Source organism: Streptopelia decaocto (genome assembly GCF_964273445.1).
Source record: "Streptopelia decaocto genome assembly, chromosome: 7".
NCBI classification, from domain to species: Eukaryota; Metazoa; Chordata; class Aves; order Columbiformes; family Columbidae; genus Streptopelia; species Streptopelia decaocto.
Window position 1 is genome coordinate 54,849,668 of NC_138661.1, and position 20,393 is coordinate 54,870,060.

Consider the following 20,393-nt stretch of genomic DNA (forward strand, 5'->3'; position numbering starts at 1 on the left):
GGAATGCAGTCCAGATATTTGTGTGTGTGTATGTGTAGTTGAGCTCAACTGTAGAATACATTTCTTCAAAAAGTCCCAGGGGTGTTTTAGAATAAAATCATCCCTATATGAAGTTATTTTGGTTAACAAAGGGAAATTACAGGTTTAAACAAAATATACTTTGTGAAAGTACTTCAGGAAACAATTTCCATTTGTGCATTGAGCATACTGGATGTGTGGCATGTGATTTAGCAATACATATAGAAGCGAATGCGGTTTGCACAGATAAAACGTTAACTCGGTTTTATTGTCATCTCATGTCACATACATGCATAATTATAAAAAAAAAACACATGCGCACGCACAAACATACATGTTATGTGTTTTGTGTGCGTATACTTACATATATAAATGTATATATGTATCCATACGTACATTTGTCTTTGGCTGAGATTTTAAAAAATGGTTCTGCATACCTATTTTGGAGATATAAAGGGGAGCTGATTTTTTCCAGGAAGTACTGTGTGTTCTTAAAACTATTATATATTCCTTCAAACAAGTATCACTTGAAGTAACCATAATAGTTCATCTTTTTGATCTCTTCCCAGGAGTATGTAGGCTCGAGATTGTTTATCTAGTATTTTCCAAGAGCACTAAATTAATACACGCGGTATTTAAAAAAATGGAGTCTTCATGGAATATTATTAAAAATTCAGTAAATTTGCAGGCTCAAGTTGCTGTAGGAAACAGCTGATGTTGTTTCTATGTAGCATTAATTAAGAGGTTAAAACCCAAATGTTTCAAGCAGCTTGGTCAGAGTAAATCTTGCTTTTAAGAGTGTAGCCTCATTGTCTTTTGCTTAAGAGTTGAGGGGATCTGGGCATGCTGAAATTAACTGAGATGTGATGTTTTGTCAGTGATAACTTTTTACTTGGTAAGTGTTTCTGCTCTGGTTTTATAAATCATTCAAATTTATGTTTCTGTGTGAAGGAAGTTAGGAAATTGATTTATCTCTCCAAGTTACCTTTTCATGCTTGCCCATAAAGTATATTTATACCCTTTCATAAACAGCAATCTTGGCTTTCATAATTTAAAAATAAATGCGTCTGCTTATATTTTCGATCTAGTCCATTTTGGATCTAAAGTATTCTCTTCACAGTAATATTAAACTAATGGGAAGAAATAATATTAAAAGATCTCACAGCTTTTGTACATTACGGATCGAACATTTTCTGAGTGGTTTCAGAAGCAGGATTTTTGGTGCTTTTTTTTTTTTTTTTCTTTTAGCCAGTTCTGAGGCTTGATTATTGTAAATCCATCATTTGGTTCCTTGTAGTATGATGAATCTCAGAAAAATGAAATGAGACATGCAAATTTATAGTTTGTATCCTGACAGTCTTTCAAGATATGTCCCATCTATTGAGTGAGTTTACTACAGGCAAATAACGTTCTCCATCATTTCAATGTTTGTGTTCTTGGCACCCTGTTTGCTGATCTATAACCTGGCTGAACATATTTTCTGATCTAAGACAGAAAGTGGAAAGCAATTTATATGCCTTCCTTAGCTCTGTGAGGTAGAAGAGCTTTTGCTGAAGTTTTTCTCTTTCAAGCTTATAGGATTAATTAGTGGTTATCTTGCAGCTCATGGCAGGTGATGGATATCTAGGCTTCTTGAGCGGTTTGTAAGCAATTCTTAACTAAGATGTTTCACTGCCTTCTGCTTTCTTCTTCCAAGAGGAAAACAATATTAAGTTTTTTCTTAATAACCATTTTTGAAGGCAGAATTACCAGGCTTTGATTAAGCAGATGAGAATGGCTATTTATGACAATTGCGGTGAACATCTGACTGAGGTGGTGCTTCAGTAGCCAAGGCCTCTGGCTGCAAGATACTATCAAAGCCCGAGTCCAGACTGTAGCCAAAGCCGCGCTCTCTCTCCTCCTTGGAGTGCCTTGCTAAAGCAAACAGAATACAAGATGAGACTGCGTCCTGGAACAGCAACAATATATTGTTTCAACCTATAATACATCATGTCCTGTAGGCCTGACAACCCAAATATAAGAAGGAATTAAATTTGTCAGCCCTTCTGAGTTAGCTTTGGGTTTATATTTCATCCATTAAAAGCTATTAGGAAATTCACAGCAGTATTCAGGGAGACTACTATTTCTTTTTTCTTTTTTTCAATATTGGGCATCCCCCCTAAATACACTCAGATGAGTTTCGTAAGGCTGCCTTAGCAGTCTTAAATGTGTAAGTATAGGATTTAAGAACAAAGTTCAGTTGAAAAGGTTCTGCAAGCTCATTATATGAAGAACATTAAACTGTTTTTTGTCCCCTGAATAATATTGTAAAGAAAAATGTAGATGTGTCTCCCCAGTCTTCCTTTGTAGACTCCGAAGTTTTCATGTAAGTTCTGAAACATTGATTAGGTTTTGATATCAAAGGGATAAGCCCATAATAAATTAAAAACTAGATGTAATTGATTTTTCTTTTTCTTTTACTGCAAACATCAGGAGAAAACACAAATACAAAAAGACTTGTGGAGAATTGAAGATGTTACAGCTGGACTGAGTGCAAATAAAGCCAACTACAAAACCATAGTAGACTCTATCAAGAATCCAGGTAAAGAGAACCTAATTAATACATGAAAAAAAATATACAAATGCAGGTGAATCCTTGCGTCTATGCAAATAGTCTAGAAGTTTGTTCTACTGCAGAAAATCCAGTTCATTCTGCTATGGGTGGCATCAGAAATCTCTGATTGAGCACATTAACTTGATGTTTCTTTGGTTGAGATGGCAGAAAGGTTTTTTTGTTGTTGTTTGTTTTCACATACTGATGGCACCAAAATGTAACAAGCCATAAAAAAAGGGAACAATAATAATGGGCTAAGTTCTGTGAGTTGCAGAAAGGGTTTCTGTCATGTGCCAGATTCATGCCAACATAGCATCTATTCTGCATTCTGTCCAGGAACTCTTCCTATGGTATTCTCTGCTTTGTTGTTTGTTTTTAACTGGGATGCCGCCCAGCTGCCCTTGCTGCAGTTGCCTTCCCCGCTCCCTTTGAGGCAGGTGTTTGGTGGGCAGAGCAACCGCATGAGCTATGGAAAAGAGGAAGGGAAAGTGTGTGTGGTCTGCAGTTCAGTTGCTTTATTATGTTTCAAAGAAAAAGACCTAAGGCATTGGGATAGCAAGAGACTGTTAACGCCTCCTGTAAATTCACTTTATATTTAAAGTATCTTTGCTTACCTTTTACATACAGAGATAAAATAGTTCTGAGGTGGTGAAATCTTATTTTATTTAAGGTATGGCTGTGAGTACTCAGCCTTTTCTAGATCTATAGGCCTCTTAAGGAATCTGTGGCACGGAGCCAGATACAGCCTGTGAACTGATTTCATATGATCCTTGAGCTGTTCCTTCCTTCCCTCCCACTGGCCTCTCTGAGGAATTTTACTGGATGGTATTAAAATGTGTGTTTTTATTTTTGGCCTAAAAGGCTTGCTTGATCCTCATCAAGAAAATGTTTTCCACCCCTGCTATAATGTAACAATCAAACATTTTTATGCCCAAGAAAACCACCCGTTTGTGTTCAAAGCAATGTGCAGAGTATTAGGGCTGTTTTATGAAGTCTAAAGATGTGAATTGCTATTCTTATGAATATTATTGATAAGAAACAACACCTAACACATTTGCATATTTCTCCCCTAGAGAGAAAAATAGTGCCTTCATTTTCTCAGTCCTCAGTGCCTTCCTTACCAGCTTCCCTCACAACTACGGAGAGCAAGCTTTCAGTTCCGCAAAGCCCTCCACCCAGCCCGGTTAAATCCTCGCTGGAGGTTCGGCTGTATCCACAGCCTTATTTCCAGGCCAGAGCACAGCACCAAGCACAGCAGCTGAAGAAAATTGAGCCACCTCTTCAGTCACCAATTAAGCTAAACCCAAAGGTTGTAAGTACTGCTTCTGAGAGATTCATTCACGATGTTTACCTTTACTTCTGGCAGAAATGGTGAAAGTTTCACAGTTACAAAGTGCACACAGTGTAGGGGCACAACAGGGAAACACTGTATCGAAACTGAGCAATAGCACTTACAGGGGAATATATATGCATAACCTGGAGCTTTATGTACAGTAGCCTTATGCTGTTTCAGAACATACCAGTGCAGAGCCTTCCTTGGTGATGCTTTGTGGTTGATTAGTTGCTTGCTTTCCTGGGTCTCGTTTGGTTTTTAAGCCTCAAGCTCCTGGTGTGGACAGAGGAGAGCATGCTGAAGAAGTCACAAATAACTCACATAAACTGACTGAAAGTTCATTACGTTATGTCAAACTATTCTTAGGCTGTTTTCCAAATAGCTGTACTTTCCTGTTACCAGGAAGACGAAGCACCGCCCAGACCTCCTCTCCCTCACTTGTACAGTCCTGATGATCAGCCACCAGCTGTCCCACCTCTCCCAAGAGAAGCCACTGTCATCAGACACACATCAGTGCGTGGCCTGAAGCGTCAGTCAGATGAAAGAAAAAGAGATCGAGAACTTGGACAGTATGTAAATGGAGATTATAGGGTGAGCACTCATACATCTATACACCTGCACTTTAAATGTGAATTTATAATAAAAGATACTGTCTGTAAAAATATAGATTAGAATCACAGAATAGTTTGGGTTGGAAGGGACCTTCCCCTGCAATGAGCAGGTACATCTTCAACTAGAGCAGGTTGTTCAGAGCCCTGACCAGCCTGGCCTTGAATGTCTCCAGGGCTGGGGAATCTACCACCGCTCTGGGCAAACTGCCGGTGTTTCACCACCTTCATTGTAAAAAATTTCTTCCTCATGTCCAGCCTGAATCTCCCCTCCTTTAATTTAAAAGCATTACCCCTTGGCCTATCCATCCCCATTTTTCTTATAGGCTCTTTTTAAGTACTGCAAGGCCAAAATAATGTCTCCTAAGGGCCTTCTGTTCTCCAGGCTGAACAATGCCAACTCTCTCAGCCTGGCCTCATAGAACTGTTCCATCCCTCTGATTATTTTCATGTCCCTCTTCTGGACCCTCTCCAACAGGTCCATGTCTTTCCTGTACTGAGGGCTCCAGAGCTGAATGCAGGACTCAGGTGGGGTGTCACCAGAGCAGAGCAGCTGGGCAGAATCACCTCCCTCCAATCTTTCATCCACCAGTGCCCCCAAGTCCTTCTCCGCATCCTTTCATTGGCCAACCTGTCTTCATACCAAGGGTTGCCCTGACCCAGGTGCAGGACCTTGCACTTGGCCTTGTTGAACCTCATGAGGTTCACATGGGCACACTTCCTGAGCTTGTCCGGGTCCCTCTGAATGGCATCCTGTCCCTTAGGTGTGTCAGCTGCCCCACTTGAACTTCTAGGTCTTGTAATAAAGAGAGAGAGCTCGTGGCAGAGAGGTGGTAGTGGCAGAGAGAGATTTATGACTTATAATAATGGTGTGGACAGATTTAGTTATCCAGAAACAAAGTTTTAGGATTTATTTTAAGACGACTTGCTGTCTGTGACTTTGTTTGAGCTGATGAGTGTTTTTCCATATAGGTGGAACTGCGTTCATACATGAGTGAACCAGAACTAGCAACAATAGGCGGTGACCTCAGCCAACCTTCCAACGGTTTAATAAGCTCTGACAGTGGATACCAGACATTACCTACCCGTGGTAAGCCAGGATTTTTATCAGTATGGTCTGCGCAGGAGCTTTTCTCTCCTAGGATTTTCTGGACATGGTCTTTATTATCAGATTATTATTATTTTAATTCTTTTAGATTAACTACACAATGCTGTGAAAGTCTAGATATTTTGTGCATTTTAATGGTACTGTTTCAGACAACCAGCCTTTTGCAAAGCAACCTAATATATAATGCTTAAAAAAAACCCATAGCAAAACATGAAATGAGCTGTTAGAATGTCTCCTATTATTTAGAGTTATTTTTCCTCATGATTTCTGTGTGATCTTTTACAAATTTAACTATTCTTTTTAAACATATTGCTATTGAAATAAAAGCAATAAATAATAAGAATACAGTGCCCCTTGACACTCCATCCCTGCTGTACTTCAGTCCTGGAACTGTTTCACAAATGACGATAGAGAAGATACTTGGGGAAGAGCATTTAATTTCTTAGCATTTCTCTTGTTTTTTTCTTTCCTTTCTAACTGGGAATGTTAAGGTTTGATTTTTCTTCATAGATTATACTTGTACAGCCTACCTACTGTTGTACTTCTGAGTTCACCCCATAGCTCATTTAATATAACCTTCTAAATTATTGTAGATACTTCTGAATTTTGATCAATAGTGACCTGAAACACATTACTTTTGGCTGAAATGAGATTTCACGCCCCTCCTGATCTTCTGAACTGCAAAATATGAAACATGAGCTGAAAAAGCATCCAGAATATCACAGGAAAAGCGTCATAATTTAAGAAAATATCTGACACTTGTCTTCATTTTATTCTGTCATTTGGTTTTAAAGCATTCTCTTCTTCCTTGTAAAGGTTTATCTGGATCAACTTCCAGATTGCATCAATCTTCTACCATTGCATCATATGCAACACTTCGAAGGGATAGGTCCAAGGTAAGTTTTAAATGAACATCAGAAGGCAAATGTCTCAACCGTTCAAAATATTGAAGCCCAGAATATATTTTGCATAGCAGGAAGTGGGATTGTGGTAGCATGTCAGAGGACCCAGCGCCTGTGATCCAATAAAATCTGCGATTTTTCACTCACTTAAATGAATCAGGAAGCAGACAGGCAACTTACTGCATTTGAAATTGATTTATAAAACAAGGTCTTGTACCAAAAATCAGCAGTACTAATAGAAAATAAAGAGTTGAAGTATGCAAAATCATGGAAAATAATAGAACAAAGTCATGTTAATTTAGTGATAAGGTAGGCGAAACAGTTAATTTTTTGTATACTTCTTATAAAGTATTAATTACAACGTATGTTTTCTGTGCCTTGTGACTTCTACAGGAGAGACCAAAGAGTGCCTTGGAACGTTTATACTCTGGAGACCACCAAAGAGGCAAGATGAGTGCGGAGGAACAACTAGAAAGAATGAAGCGACATCAGAAAGCATTAGTTCGTGAACGCCAGAGAACTCTTAGCCAAGGAGAAAGGCAGTCTGTTTCATCTCGGTCTTTCATCAGGCCCATTTCTGCAGACATAGGCTCAGTATGTTAGATATGCCTTAAAAGGACTATACTAAAAATACCTTTGGATTTTTTTTTTTTTTCCTAGCAAGCACTTTCACTTGAGTGTGTGTGATGCTTCTAGTCTAATTAAATAAGTGTTATACAGTATAAAATGAGTTCAGAGAGTATGAGCAACAGATGATCTTTTTTTACTAGTAGTTACGTATATGTAGCAGGTTTGGCAGGTAAGTTGGTCGGCGGTTAGTGTGCTGAGTGGAGATGTGAGTATATTGGAGTGATTTCAGAGAGGTGGTCATTTGTATTAGAGTTGTATTTAAAAAGTGTAAGGAGCTTGTACAGTTTTAAAACTGCTTCATAATGGAATGGGCCTTTTAGAATGTTCTTACTCAGCATGGGTGTTTTTCTTTTTAATTCAAAAATTAGACTGCAATATAGTCGTGGTAATACCAGACCAAGGTGATGTTTTTTTAAAGAGATGATAAATAGATAATCAGTTTTAAAATCTAATCATGCTGATTAGATATTTATGTAAGAGCTAGCATGTTTTAATTGCTACAAATTCTTCTTTAAAGCTCAAAATGTAGAATATTCTAATAAGGCTCAAATTCAAGCTGCTGAAGAAAAGGACTTTTGTTGCGTTCTGAGATTAAATGCTGTACAGATTATAAGTTTGTAATGATACGTTTTGGATACTAACCAAAGCAATTCTAATTGGTGAAGTTACCCAGTCGCTCACTTGGTGCTAAACCAAGATTGTACTGTAATTGCACTTATGCTGTGGTCTTTTAATTTATTTTTTTATTTGGTCCACTAGAGCTTTAGAACGATCACTTTGTTTTACCTAATTCATTGCACAAGATCTCTTGCTTTTAGATTCGTCACTCATCATACCCCTAATGCCTCTTTTTTTTGTTTGCTTGTCTTTAATTTGCAGAATTTTGTAGTTATTTTAAAATTTCTAACTGGACTACTCAATTTTTACCAGGCTTAATTGCATTTAGTACATGTGTGTCAATTGCTAGCATTAAAAAAACCCTATAATATTCAGCCTTTCATTCCCACTGTTTAGTAGCACTAATTTACAGCCAGTTATTTGCATTTACTTTCTCAGTGAATACGAGTGCACTACTTGGAGACATTCATCTATTTTGTCTTCTGTTTTGCAATCACAAATCTATTCGAGATAGTGCATAATATTTGGGAAGCGTAGAACTATAGCATCGCTGTTATTTTCATATTTTAATTAGAAGAACTAAATCTGAGCTGCTTATGTTTCCTGACTCACATAGCATACACAAGTTGAATTTAAACATTTTCATAACACTTCTTATTAACATTGGCGGCAGACATTTTGTCTAGAAATCTGGGTGCCATCTTGGTCTTCTTCTTGCTGTAAAGAGTTAAAATAGAATCTTTCAGCCCTAGGAATGTTTTGTAGAAGTCATCTCTTGTACCTATAGGGCTTCAATACACAAAAGGCATGTTTGATAGCACAATTAATTACAGCATTACAATTATTTAGCAGCCAAAATGGCAAACAGTTAAATGTATAATTGAAGTGCTGCTCAGTGTGTAACATTTGCTTTAAACATATATTGTTTGTGTAACTCTAATTTTTAGTCGGTCAGCTCTCAAATGTAGTATGACATTTTAAGTACTGATCACAGGACATGAATTCACTTGTTATATACGATGCCTTTTTCATGTAAAAGTTGCAACATCAAAGCCAATAAAAATACTGCTTCGTAAGAATGGTTTGATGTTTTTCTTACCAGTACATAATAACTTGGAAATGATTCTATGTATTTAAAATATACTATGTCAATCAGGCCTGGTTTGAATATGAGTAGAAGGATGAGTTTGGAGTACTTGTATGAGAAAACATTTTTTTCTCTTTTGAATTCTGTAAAGAAACATCTTAAATTTTGAAATATAATTCCCTTTTAACTTTTTAAAATATATGTGGAAGATATCTGTCTTCTGAGTGAATACTGAGAGCTTGTGCATGAATAGGTTTCAATTAGATTCATTAATGCAAGTTGCATAATGAAGTCTAAGGACTTCATATGGAGTTCAAACTTCAACCAAAACAATCCAAGTATCTGTAACAGAAATGCTAGAGATATTTTGGGCATGTTCCCCTGTTGATACCCTCAAATGCTTGAGGAGAATTTTTTTGTTGGTGTTTTTCTTTTTTTCCCTTCTGTTTAAAAGGCATATAGACGAGGTTCTTAGAGACATGGTTTAGTGCTAGAGTCAGCTTATGGTTGGACTTGATGATCTTGAGGGTCTTGTACAGCTGAAATGATTCTTTCCCACTACTTTTAATATTGTGTTTCAACTCTGTATAGTCAAGTTTCTGAGATTTGCTGGATGGAATTATGCTGCAACTGACCTTAATTTTTTGAACAAAAAAGCGTTGCTAGTGTTCTTAAGCACACGTTTTTATGCAGCTGTGTTGTATGTAGTTGCCAAGGAGCTACTATGAAATGATTGGAGAACTCTAAAATTATGCTGCTTAATTTAAATATGTTCTGCATTTGCTGTTGCTAAATATTTACCTTTTAAAGACAGAATGTGAAAAGCTTTTTATCTTTGCAGGTGGCTATATACTGCTTTTGCTAGAGTCAGAAGAGCTTACAAGTTACTAAATTATTATATTTTTAATTCAACACAAGTTAATGCTAGTACGTAAAATATTATCATCTTTAATAACTAGGCATTACTCTAGAAAGATACGTAAAATATTCAAATTGCAATTCTCAACCTGCAATAGAAATATCCTTTTTGTGTAGTCATTCAAAATCAGACAGTCCTGCCCCATTAGATCGCCTGGGACTAGTCTGCCAGCACATAGATTCACCTGTATTAGCATCTGTGCTTCCAAAGATGTTTGTGTGTAGCTAGTTCCATGTTAATCAGGATATGTGAAATTGTGATGATTTGTTAGAATGTAATACTCCTGAACATTTCCTGCAAAATTAAATAATACTCCAGAATCCCTACAGCACAGATAGTGATCAAATCTCCCAACCGTATGTCCAAGAAATACAGTTGCATTTTATTTTTTCTTGTCAGTAAAGGGGTTTGCTCTGTAGATTCTGTCAGCAAGATAGCATTTGCAGCAGTAGTAATGTACATTATTCATTATTAATTTGTATGGTTGAATTCTGGTAATTGTTTTGTATCTATTACCAGTGGAAACGGGAGCAAGAATTTGATTTGCAGTTACTTGAGAGAGCAATTCGTGGAGAAGACAAGAATGAAAATGAATGGTTAAAAGTTCAGGCGGTAGCAGTGACAGAGACAGACCTGGAGCCTCAAGACTATGATTTTGATATCAGCAGAGAGGTAACACTCATCATTTTTTGTCTCCTGTGCCTCAAAATAATAACCTTTTTAAGTTTTAGGTAGTGAATTCTTTTCTTTCAAAAGTTAGCTGGAAGTTTGAGCCAAAATGATTCTTTCGGATACTGTAAATTTATGGCCTGGAACTTAGAATTTCTTTATGTTTCATGTTTGTATTGTGTTTTAGTGTTTAGTGTTTAGAGAAGAAATGGAAGAGCTGGCTTTACTGTTTGAAATATACATCTCAGACTTTATAGAGGAAAAAGTGATTAAGTGAGGCAATGTAATATAAATTGGAAAAAAAAAAAGATGAGAAGACAACATCAAGTGTATTTGAAAATAAGAAACAGCAGTGAAGCAGAAGTTAGTTCCCCAGAGCTACCCTACTCTTCATTTTGACTGGCAAACCCTAGTAGAGAAGAGGGAGCACTGCTTTATCCTGGTCAGAGCAGAAAACACTTTCCTGTCAGCTTTTCAAATTACTCAGTTGGTGTTTTGGGCCCTAAATCTTTTTTTCAGCTCTACTAACTGAGTAAATTTGTTTGAAATGTGATTGAGCCATCTGGTGGAAAGGAAAGAATGTAGCAAGTGGAACTGTGCATTGTGTAAAATGCCATGGTGGATGGAAAATCAGTAAAATTATTAGTGATAATTAAACTAGTAAGCACCTCTACTCTTCTGAAAGCTGGTATTGTTTTATGTGACGTTGAATCTGTTGATCTTTGTGAATGAATGTATCTTTCAATTAATCTTTGTATATTTTCTACAGAAAACGCAGTGCTCTTGTAAACTTCAGAAACAGAAAATATTTTCATTGTATTGCCTTTCCTTGTTGCACTCTGCTATTAATTTTTTTTTCCAGAAGGCCTCCAGGGCTACGCCAATCACTTCATATCTCCAGACCAGTACCCCAGTCCTAGGGCAGGAAACATTCTTGCTTAGAGGCATTTCTGTCCTGCTTCAGAGTGTCTGAAGCTCTGAATGTAAAGCTTCTTTCTCAGGTTACCCAGGTTGGCCTTTTCTGTTTCAGATACCCATCTTTTTCACCTGGCAAGCACTTCTGTAGCTGAGATACTTCTGTGCCTCATAAGATGATGTACTCACTTGTATCTTTAAGGCAAATAAATCTGCTGTTCACCCGACAACTGAGTTTGTTACTCTGGAAGTGACAGGATGAGGTGATCTAAATTAGTTGTAGTATGGAGATATATATTTAAAAAAAAAAAATATATATATATGTATATAGCTGCAGAGCTATAGAGTGGAGTTGGATTTGAAGGTAAAGTAGTATAGTGGAAAATGAAGGTTTTTCAGGAAGCATTGGCCTTGGGTTTACTGAGAACTATAAAAATTTGAGGTTGTGATTTGAATGTGGTTCTGAGTGCCAGTGACCGTATTGTATGCTTTGGGCTTATGATTGCCTGTGAATTAGTGTGGACTAAGTTCATTGGTGAAAAATTTAGGATTATTTTTATTTAAAACTCTGAGTTTTGAAAACTCATTGCCTCTTGAGTGTTTTAACAAAAATATAAAGAGGAGAAGAAAAAACAGTTACCCTTAACTTATTTGTATTTATTCACACATCCTTTGTTTGTGCTTTTCAAAAGCAGCCTGTTCTGTATAAGCAGCATTGGTTTTTAAAGTCCATTTATAAACTGAATTTTTATTGGGTGATGTAGATCTCCTCTGTGGAGAAAAAATTTCCCACAGAGAAACTGATCTAACAAAAATATATTGCTTGCTTTTGTGCAATCATATTAAAATTTTCAATCTACAGAATTATGTATATGCAACATATTGTTACAATTGCACAATGTTAGGGTATTTTGGGTCAGTTCCCTTGATAACTTTTGAACACCTATGATTTCAGATTTTATAGTTAAGAATTTCTTGAGTTTATTACAAACTGCTGGGGTTTTGTTTGGTTTTGTTTTCTGTGGGTTTGTTGTTGGTTTGGTTTGTTTTTTTCTCTGCTGCTCACAGAAGATTATGCATTCTCAAAGGAATGGTGCTCTAGGTTAAAACTTCAGGTGGTATTTCCTTTCAGTTGTTGGAAGTTCTTGCTGGCATGACATAAATATCATGGCATTAAAATCTCACATTTTCCAGTCAGTCTTGTAGTGGTTGCTTTTTTCTACTGTAACAGCTTTGGGCAGTGTCTGACTTTGGGCTCTAAGCCTGAGCTGAAGAAAGGTTCCCTGTTGATTCTGATTTCTTTTGTAATCCGCTTTAATATTTGTTCGATCTCTCTTCTAAAGTAAAATGAATCAGAGGGGAAAGACACTGTTAAAAGGGCATCAGCTCATATCCAGAGGGAGTGTTTAGCATCAGGTACATGTATTGACTATGAAAACCCATGCTTTATTCTTTCCTCTGTGTTCTCCTATTGAGGAGAATGTATCTCATTTTTTTTGAAGTCGTTGTTATTAAAAACTTGATGCTTGCTTTCCACAGTTGTCAAAACCTGAGAAGGTTGCAATTCCAGAACGCTATGTTGAACTGGAGCCAGAAGAGCCTCTTTCTACAGAAGAACTGGCAGCAAGGCAGCGTAAAGCAGAGAAGATAAAGAATATTCTTACTAAATCAAGGTCAGGTTTGGTTGGTTCTTGTGGGCTTGGTTTTGTTTTGTATTTTCCAAATCATGTATAGGGGCTGGTGTTAAACACTGGGAACTAACCTCATACAACAGTCTGATTCCTGTTGAATTATCTAAGTGTACTTTGTGGCTTTTAGAAAATGCACACAGAATTTATGTAGTATACTTAAAGCTCCTTTCTAAAACCAGGGAGAAGAGATAATGACTGATTTTGTGTATGTCCATTTTCTTGTTCAGAGCATCGTAAAATAGTAGTGAGTCCTTACCAAGCAATTTGTAGATAAGAGTGAGGAGGAAGGTCTGGCCAAAGCCAGAAGAAAAGTCAGAGTGAGAACAAATTTCTGTTGTCTCCAGAGAGCTGGCATGCTGAGAGAACACTTTTGGCTAGTTACAGGTAATGTAGAGTCACCTGAAACATTCGGTTTCAAGCATTTGAGTACCTCAAGTATCTTCTGTCTCTTTGGAAGACAATTAAAGAGGCCATGCCTGAGGACGAGCAGGTTATATGCCTTTTCCTCTGGGCATGGAAGGTCTTCCAGCCCAGTGAGAAGTGAATTCTCTCCATCCTCTTGGAGACTCACTGACCTTTCAGAGACCCCCAGTAACTAATGGGTTGTGTGGGCCCTCTGAAGACCGCTTGTTTCAGACTCACCTGGGAAACATATTTACAACAGCTGCATATTTACAACATATTTACAACAGCTGTCTTGCTAATGCTGAAACCAGGTTACATTGAACTGCCTTGCCAGTGTGCCCATGCTCCCGTATTTGATAGTGCCTTCACGTAAACAGGATATTTACAACAAAGGACTTTCAGATGTACTTAAAGCTATGCAGATGTTGTGACTGAATGTGTAATGTGTGCATCATTTGTCTTTGTATGCTATAGTCATTTACATACTATATCTAGCTCTCTTTAAAAGATCATTGATAAAATATAGAGGCTGATAGACGAGATCTGAAAACTGTTGTGTGAATTCAGGCTTGTTCTCATCTGCATGGTGGATTCTTCTTTATGTTTGCAAATGTTAATGTTGTTTTGCGCTTTCCCACTAGTATGCACAATCTCCAGCCTACTGTTGCCCAGGACAAACACAACTCGGTTGATTTAGATTCACAGCTGCAAGAGCAGGAGCGCATCATTACCATATCATACGCTTTGGCTTCTGAAGCCTCTCAGAGGAGCAAGGAGGTAGCAGGTAATACTTAGTTATTTACAAAATAACAGCTAGTTCTTACCAGCCTCTAAAATTGGGGGGGGTTGGTGCTGAACTCCTGGTATAAGAGAGGGTTTTAGTCATTCATATGCAAAATAGCAAAAAGTGTGTATAGATAACAAATTTAGAGAAACTAAAGATTTGCGTTGAGTATTTGGCCTCCCATGGACAAGGTGAAGGGGACAAAATAGTAGGATCAGGAAGTTCAGAGCTTGGAAACTTACTCTTACTAGTAGTAGTAAAAAAATAACATTTTCAATTAGTTACGTGTCATTATATTAAATGAGGTATTTCTATATTAATTTTTAAGAAGTTGATTGATCTATGACTTCAAAAAAAATCAAGACAAAGGGATTTTTAATTTTTTTTAAGCAGAAGATTCCCTGATCCAGTGATTGAGATGAGAGTGTGATGATTTGCAGCTTGAGCTGTATGACAACAGGCTGAAAGGACATTGTGAAATGGGTATTGGCATGTTTCCATCTGGTGACCAAGATCAGAGGTCAGAGCAAGACAGCCGTGCACAAATTCTGCTTGATGCCTGGAAATTAATAGATCTTTTGCAAAATGTTACTAAAAGTGATAATTTCACTCTTGATTGCTTTATAGTTGAAATGTCAAGAGATTTGTATCACACAGTAATACATGTAGCAGCTATTCTAGTGAGGATTGACTGGCCATTTATAACTGGCGCAGTTCACTGTTCCAGTGGAGAATGGAAATAATGAAAACTTCAACTACGATGGAGAAAAAATATGCACATTTCTCATCTGAAGTTGATGGCACTTGCCACAGAAGCCCTTAAGTCCTTCCCATTAAAGACAGATTATTCCAATATCCAGATGCGTAACATGCATCTATAGTAACAGACTGTTGATTGAATGTGGCTGGATACTCACAGAGGCAGTGGCAGCTAAACCTGAGGGGAATGTGATTTTAAGGGGATGGAATACATTTTCAAGATCTGAATCTTGAGACTTTGGAGTGGTTCTGTGGGTAATTTAACTGACTGGAAGGGATAAAATGATTGACCGAAGGAATAAAATGATTGACAAACAAAAAAGCACCTAGAATTGGAAAATCTTGGAAGCATTTCAGGAATAACCTTTTGGACCTTCAGGCATCTGTGCATCCAAACGGCTTCTCTGCAGACAGTCTGGTCCCACTTCTGGTAGTCAGGTCCTTGTCACAGGGACTCACACGCTTTGGTTACGGAGAGGGACTCGGTGTTTCAGGAGGTAGGAACCAACACAGTGTTTTGCCACGTGAGTTCTGGATTCTTCTGGGAAAAGGTGGCACCGAAGCTAAGATTAACCAAGGTGAATGCAACCCATACTTGAAATGATTCCATCTTGTCAGTACAAGGAGAGCAGAGTGCCTGCCATGCTACACAGCCTTCACGTGGCTTCCTAATTCTTTAGTTCTCCCCAAAGAGGGAATTAAAATGTGTATCGGCACTGAAGTGTTTAAATGCTGCTTAAAAAACTTGCAGTCAGTTGCAAGATGATTTTTTAATTTAATTTTCTTTGTGGGGTATGGTAGTTAACTCTTTTCTCTCAGACACTTGAAAAAACCTCAAATAGTAGCCAAGGACTTGATTCTTTAAGGAAGTCCAAACCTTTATGTCCATGCAGTTTCCTTTGCAACGTTTGTATCTCAAATACTTCTTGTAACGTGTCTTGCCTTGATTTCAATTATTACGTACTCCTTTAAAAACAAAACACCTTTCAAGGAATTCTGAAAAAAAAGCCAACCTAATTTGGTTTTGATAGAAAATATACAAACCATAGAAAAGATGCAGGTTTCTTAGTTATGGCCCATTTTCTGATGATCTAAAGTGATTAAAAAGAAAATAATTTGATGCTTTGCACAGCTGATTGTGCATTCTCATTTATTATAATTTCACAGATTCTTCAACATTTTTATTTTTCTAGTTTAACTTTTAAAGTATGATTTGTCGTTTGTTCCTTGTTGCAGACCATATCTGCAAATTCAAAACTAAATTACTAGAATTTTTTAAAAAATTTGCTTATGAAAAAGACTGAAGCTTAAGTTTTCCCATTGGGGCGGGGGAGGGAGGGAAGCAGTTAAGATGCTATGATAATATAAATGTATTTTAAAATAAATTATGCAGTTATCTAATCCTTGTAAAATAGCATTTTAGAATTTCTCTATTCCTAGTAAGATATCAGCCTTCGAAATTGGAATCATGCCAAGAATCTGAAAGATTAAAATCGAGTGTAGGAGTATCAAGAAGTCATTTCTTAAATTGCGTGTTTAGAAATAGTTCTACCTTTGGCCCTCCAAAAGGTAAAAGCAGGATTTAAGACTGAGTTTTAATCTCTTTAGTTTTATGATTATTGTCTTCTAATACCATTACTCTGGTTTATAAACAAGAATAGTTTTCATTGTTGCATTCTTTATCCTGAAGTTTCAAGGTGAGGTCTGAAAATGTATTTACTAAATCATGCACCGTACTAAGCAAATTGTTACATGCATATGTAATTTTGGGGGTTGATTTTTCTATATATTATTTTTGTTTCTGCTCATTGGCATATAACAAGAAATGTTGAAAACCTGTATAAAGCTCAGTGATATCTTGAAATCATATTAGTAAATATAGGTTCTATTTCAGAACTGCCGTTTTAAAAGCAGGGCTGGATTAAGGTGTATCAGTGGTGTGTACCTTAAAATGTTCCAACGAAAATTCATCTTGAGATCAACTGTCCATATTGTCATCAAAACAGGAATGTTTATTAGTGTAATTTATGCAACTAATAGAAAAACCCAGCAGGTAGAAATGTAGTTGTTTAAATTGTGTTCCACGTAACTAAAATAGTGTAACACCTCATTGCGTTACTAATTGGGTTTCCTATTCATGTGTTAGAAAATGAAGGTGGCTCTGTTGTAAAATGAGTGTTTGATTGTGCAGCCTAATTCCTGTATGTGATCCCTTCTAGCTCAGCAGTTGACTTATCCACCTAAAGCACCCTCACCTTCTGTACCACAGCCACCTCACTCCCCCTTAAGCAATGGATTTCACTACACATTTGTTTAAACACCTTAAAAGTAAGAACTAACTGCTCTCGGCATGTCTGATTTGCCATTGTACCTTCGCTGTGGCTTGCTGAATTTTAGCATTTTTACTAAACCTAAACTAGATCCAGATGAACGCATGCATCTGTTTTTTTCAGAAACCTTTTATTCTTGCAAATATTGCTTCTAATGAGCTAACATGTGGGCTAAAAGTCTTCAGATAACTGCTGGCGCTCTACGGATAAGATGCTTCTGTAATCTTACTGTGGTGAAGGGAAGAGTCACCTCTGCTGTCATTAGCATGGGGCCAGATTTTCAGCAGCGGTTTGGCCAGTGCTGGCACTGCGGTGGCTGCCATAGGGGTGCGAGGCGGTTTTGTTTGCGCACAACATACGCAGTTGCTGTGCAAGAGAATCCAAAGTGCCAACAAAGTTGTATAAGCAGGGGGTTCGTTTACAGGCTGGTATCTTACACATGAACCATCAGCCGAGTCTTAATTGAGGTGAGCTGAAAATTTGGCCCTTTATAACTAATTAATTCTACAATATCATGTTTCACTTTTTCTCGCCTTTGATGTTTCTCATTGAATTGTGTTAATAGAAGACTTTATTTTTGTGTCTAAGTTATTTTGCCACTGCAAGTATTAAAATTATCATAGTTTCATTGGCCTTATAAAGAAATGTGTATCATCTCTTCCCAGGATCATTGTCAGAGTTTTCTCTGTTTGAAACAGGAAAACTTGTCCCTAGCGAAGACACTCCCTATGCTTCCATAGTTCCCCTTGAAATCATTCTCACCTTTCTTATTTCCTTTGGCCTGATTTTATTGCCTGATATTGGACAAACATGTAAAACGCAGATGAAGTAGGAAAGAGGGTTGATTTGGGTGAATACCTTACATACCTCAAATAGTGTTAATCTTGTGATACCTTTGTTTTCATTGTCACTAATCTGAGTCAAATACCTGTGGGGGGGGGAAAAAAAGCGCACATACCAGAAAGACCCAAATGGGCAGTGACTCGCCTTCTATAAGGCCTGTGAAAGATGGCAGATTTACATGAAGAAAGGGGTGTAGACGTTAGGAGCCCCTACAGAGCTTGATGGAAACAGCTGTTTGGTTTTCCAGGTTCAGTTTATCTTTCTGAGAATGAGATTCCACCATCTTTGCTGTGTCTGAATACACTTGGCTCTACCATTATATCCATGGATATACTGGTTGATTGTCACTGTCACATGAGGGCTTTGCATACGAGTAACATACCCTGGTGTGGCCTCAAGAACCCTGAAAAATAACCATAATGTCCCAGGGTAGCTGACTTGAGCAGGGGGCTTGGACCAGATGACCCTCAGAGGTGCCGTCCTACCCCAGCCATTCTGCCATTCCAGATTGACTTAAAAACATGTATCTATCACATGTCCATATAATTATACATATATGTATGTATGTGTATATATATGTAACTGCATATATATAAAAATAAACCTACACTTTCTTCAGGAAGATTATCAAGAAAATAATTGCAATAACCAGCAACAGGCAGTTTGAGCATGAGCTCAGTGGCATCATGAGACAATTGTTCATTTAATGTGTCTATATGAATCGTTCATTCTGCCAAACTGCAGAAGGCTTGAATAAAAAACTGTTTCCAGAAAGTGCTTACTGCTGGACAGTAGTGTACTCACTTTAATGTTTAACCATGTTTTATTTTACTTCACGCTAGCCAAAGCAGTAAGCGAACACTGACATAAGACTCAAAGCGAATCCCACCTAGAGATGCCGCGTGGAAGAGGAGGATAATTCGTTAGCAGCTGTCTGTGAAGGTGCTGGCCGGCTGATGACATGTTCTTCTGGAAATACATTCAGAGAATAATAGGGGGATTTTCTATGAAAATGAAGAGAATTGCAGATAATTTTATTTTGACTTCAGTTTAGTTCAGACTTTTTATACGAATAAATGGCACTTTTAATAAACTCTGTAAAATACTGACAATGTATTTTTAGAACATTATATTTTAATTTTTTTTTTTCAATCAAGGGCTGAATTCATTTTAAGAGAAACGACTTGCACAGATGTTAAAAGATGCTGTTACTTCCCCCTCAGGCTCAGATGCACAATGTAAAGTTTCATGAAAAAATGTAAATTTGAACAAAACTAGAAGAACATTCCTAGGGTATGGGTAGAGCTATCACAAGTGAGAGGTTTGCCAAAAGGGTGTTTTGGATTGAGTATTTTTGTATAGTTAATAACCCACCCTTTTGCCTGTTAAATAATACATTTCAAGGAACTACTAGCTTGAATTTCTAAATATCAGTAACCACTGTTTAGCTGAAATTTTCCACAAAAGCCATAAGGAAAGCCAGTTTTAACTCCCGTTTCCTTTTTTGGTTCCACATGATTAATGTGCTGGTATCAATACACAGTATGTTAGGTTGCTCTTGACAGTAGTGCTGCCCCTCAGTAACAACCAGCTAACAAATCCTATTTTTTGAAAGTTGAGATGCGGAAGAAGAAAACTTTTAATGAAAATACGTGAACTAAGCAATAAAATATAATAGCATGTGTCATTTTACTAGTAAATATGTCGTCTTCTTTTGATTTTTTTTTTTAATAAACATTATGTTATGATGCATTGACTAGTATTTATCCTGGAAACAGTAAAACTAATGTAATGTGGCACCTGATAATTCCCTGTGTATGTTCACATGGAACTTAACTTTGCCAAACTTTGAAGTTCAGTGTTTTACTTATAGGGCAAAGGGCGAAGTAGTGACATAGGAGAAAATGAGATTAAATGAATTGCTGCAACTACTTTACTTGAAAAAAAATGTATACACATTGAATGCAAGACATGAAATAATTTCCCAATATTATGTAATTATTAGTTGAGTTCAGCTCTGGATGAGAGATTACTGAGAACTACTTCTGCAGTATTTTGTGACAACAGTAACTTGTTTATTTGTTGTATTCAAGTAATAGCTACAAAACCCTTGAAATTGATTGAACTTCAAGTTTCAGACTTTAAAACAAATCATATATTAACACTATACTCAGAAATATT

The 20,393-nt window shown here is 37.1% G+C and overlaps 1 protein-coding gene across 1 annotated transcript in view; it reads left to right on the forward strand.

The window, feature by feature from the left end:
- Positions 1–17,479, forward strand: part of PLEKHA7 (pleckstrin homology domain containing A7) — a gene marked incomplete at its 5' end in the record, with an annotated part of 157,052 nt that extends 139,573 nt beyond the window's left edge. The window contains 10 exons of the mRNA XM_082059344.1: positions 2,491–2,599; positions 3,685–3,923; positions 4,347–4,535; positions 5,525–5,642; positions 6,477–6,556; positions 6,956–7,156; positions 10,336–10,488; positions 12,940–13,073; positions 14,138–14,280; positions 17,259–17,479. Of these exons, the coding sequence (XP_081915470.1) occupies positions 2,491–2,599; positions 3,685–3,923; positions 4,347–4,535; positions 5,525–5,642; positions 6,477–6,556; positions 6,956–7,156; positions 10,336–10,488; positions 12,940–13,073; positions 14,138–14,280; positions 17,259–17,356 (1,464 nt within the window). The 3' untranslated portion in view covers positions 17,357–17,479. The remainder of the gene's footprint in view (positions 1–2,490; positions 2,600–3,684; positions 3,924–4,346; positions 4,536–5,524; positions 5,643–6,476; positions 6,557–6,955; positions 7,157–10,335; positions 10,489–12,939; positions 13,074–14,137; positions 14,281–17,258) is intronic.
- Between the last annotated feature and the right edge of the window lie 2,914 nt (positions 17,480–20,393).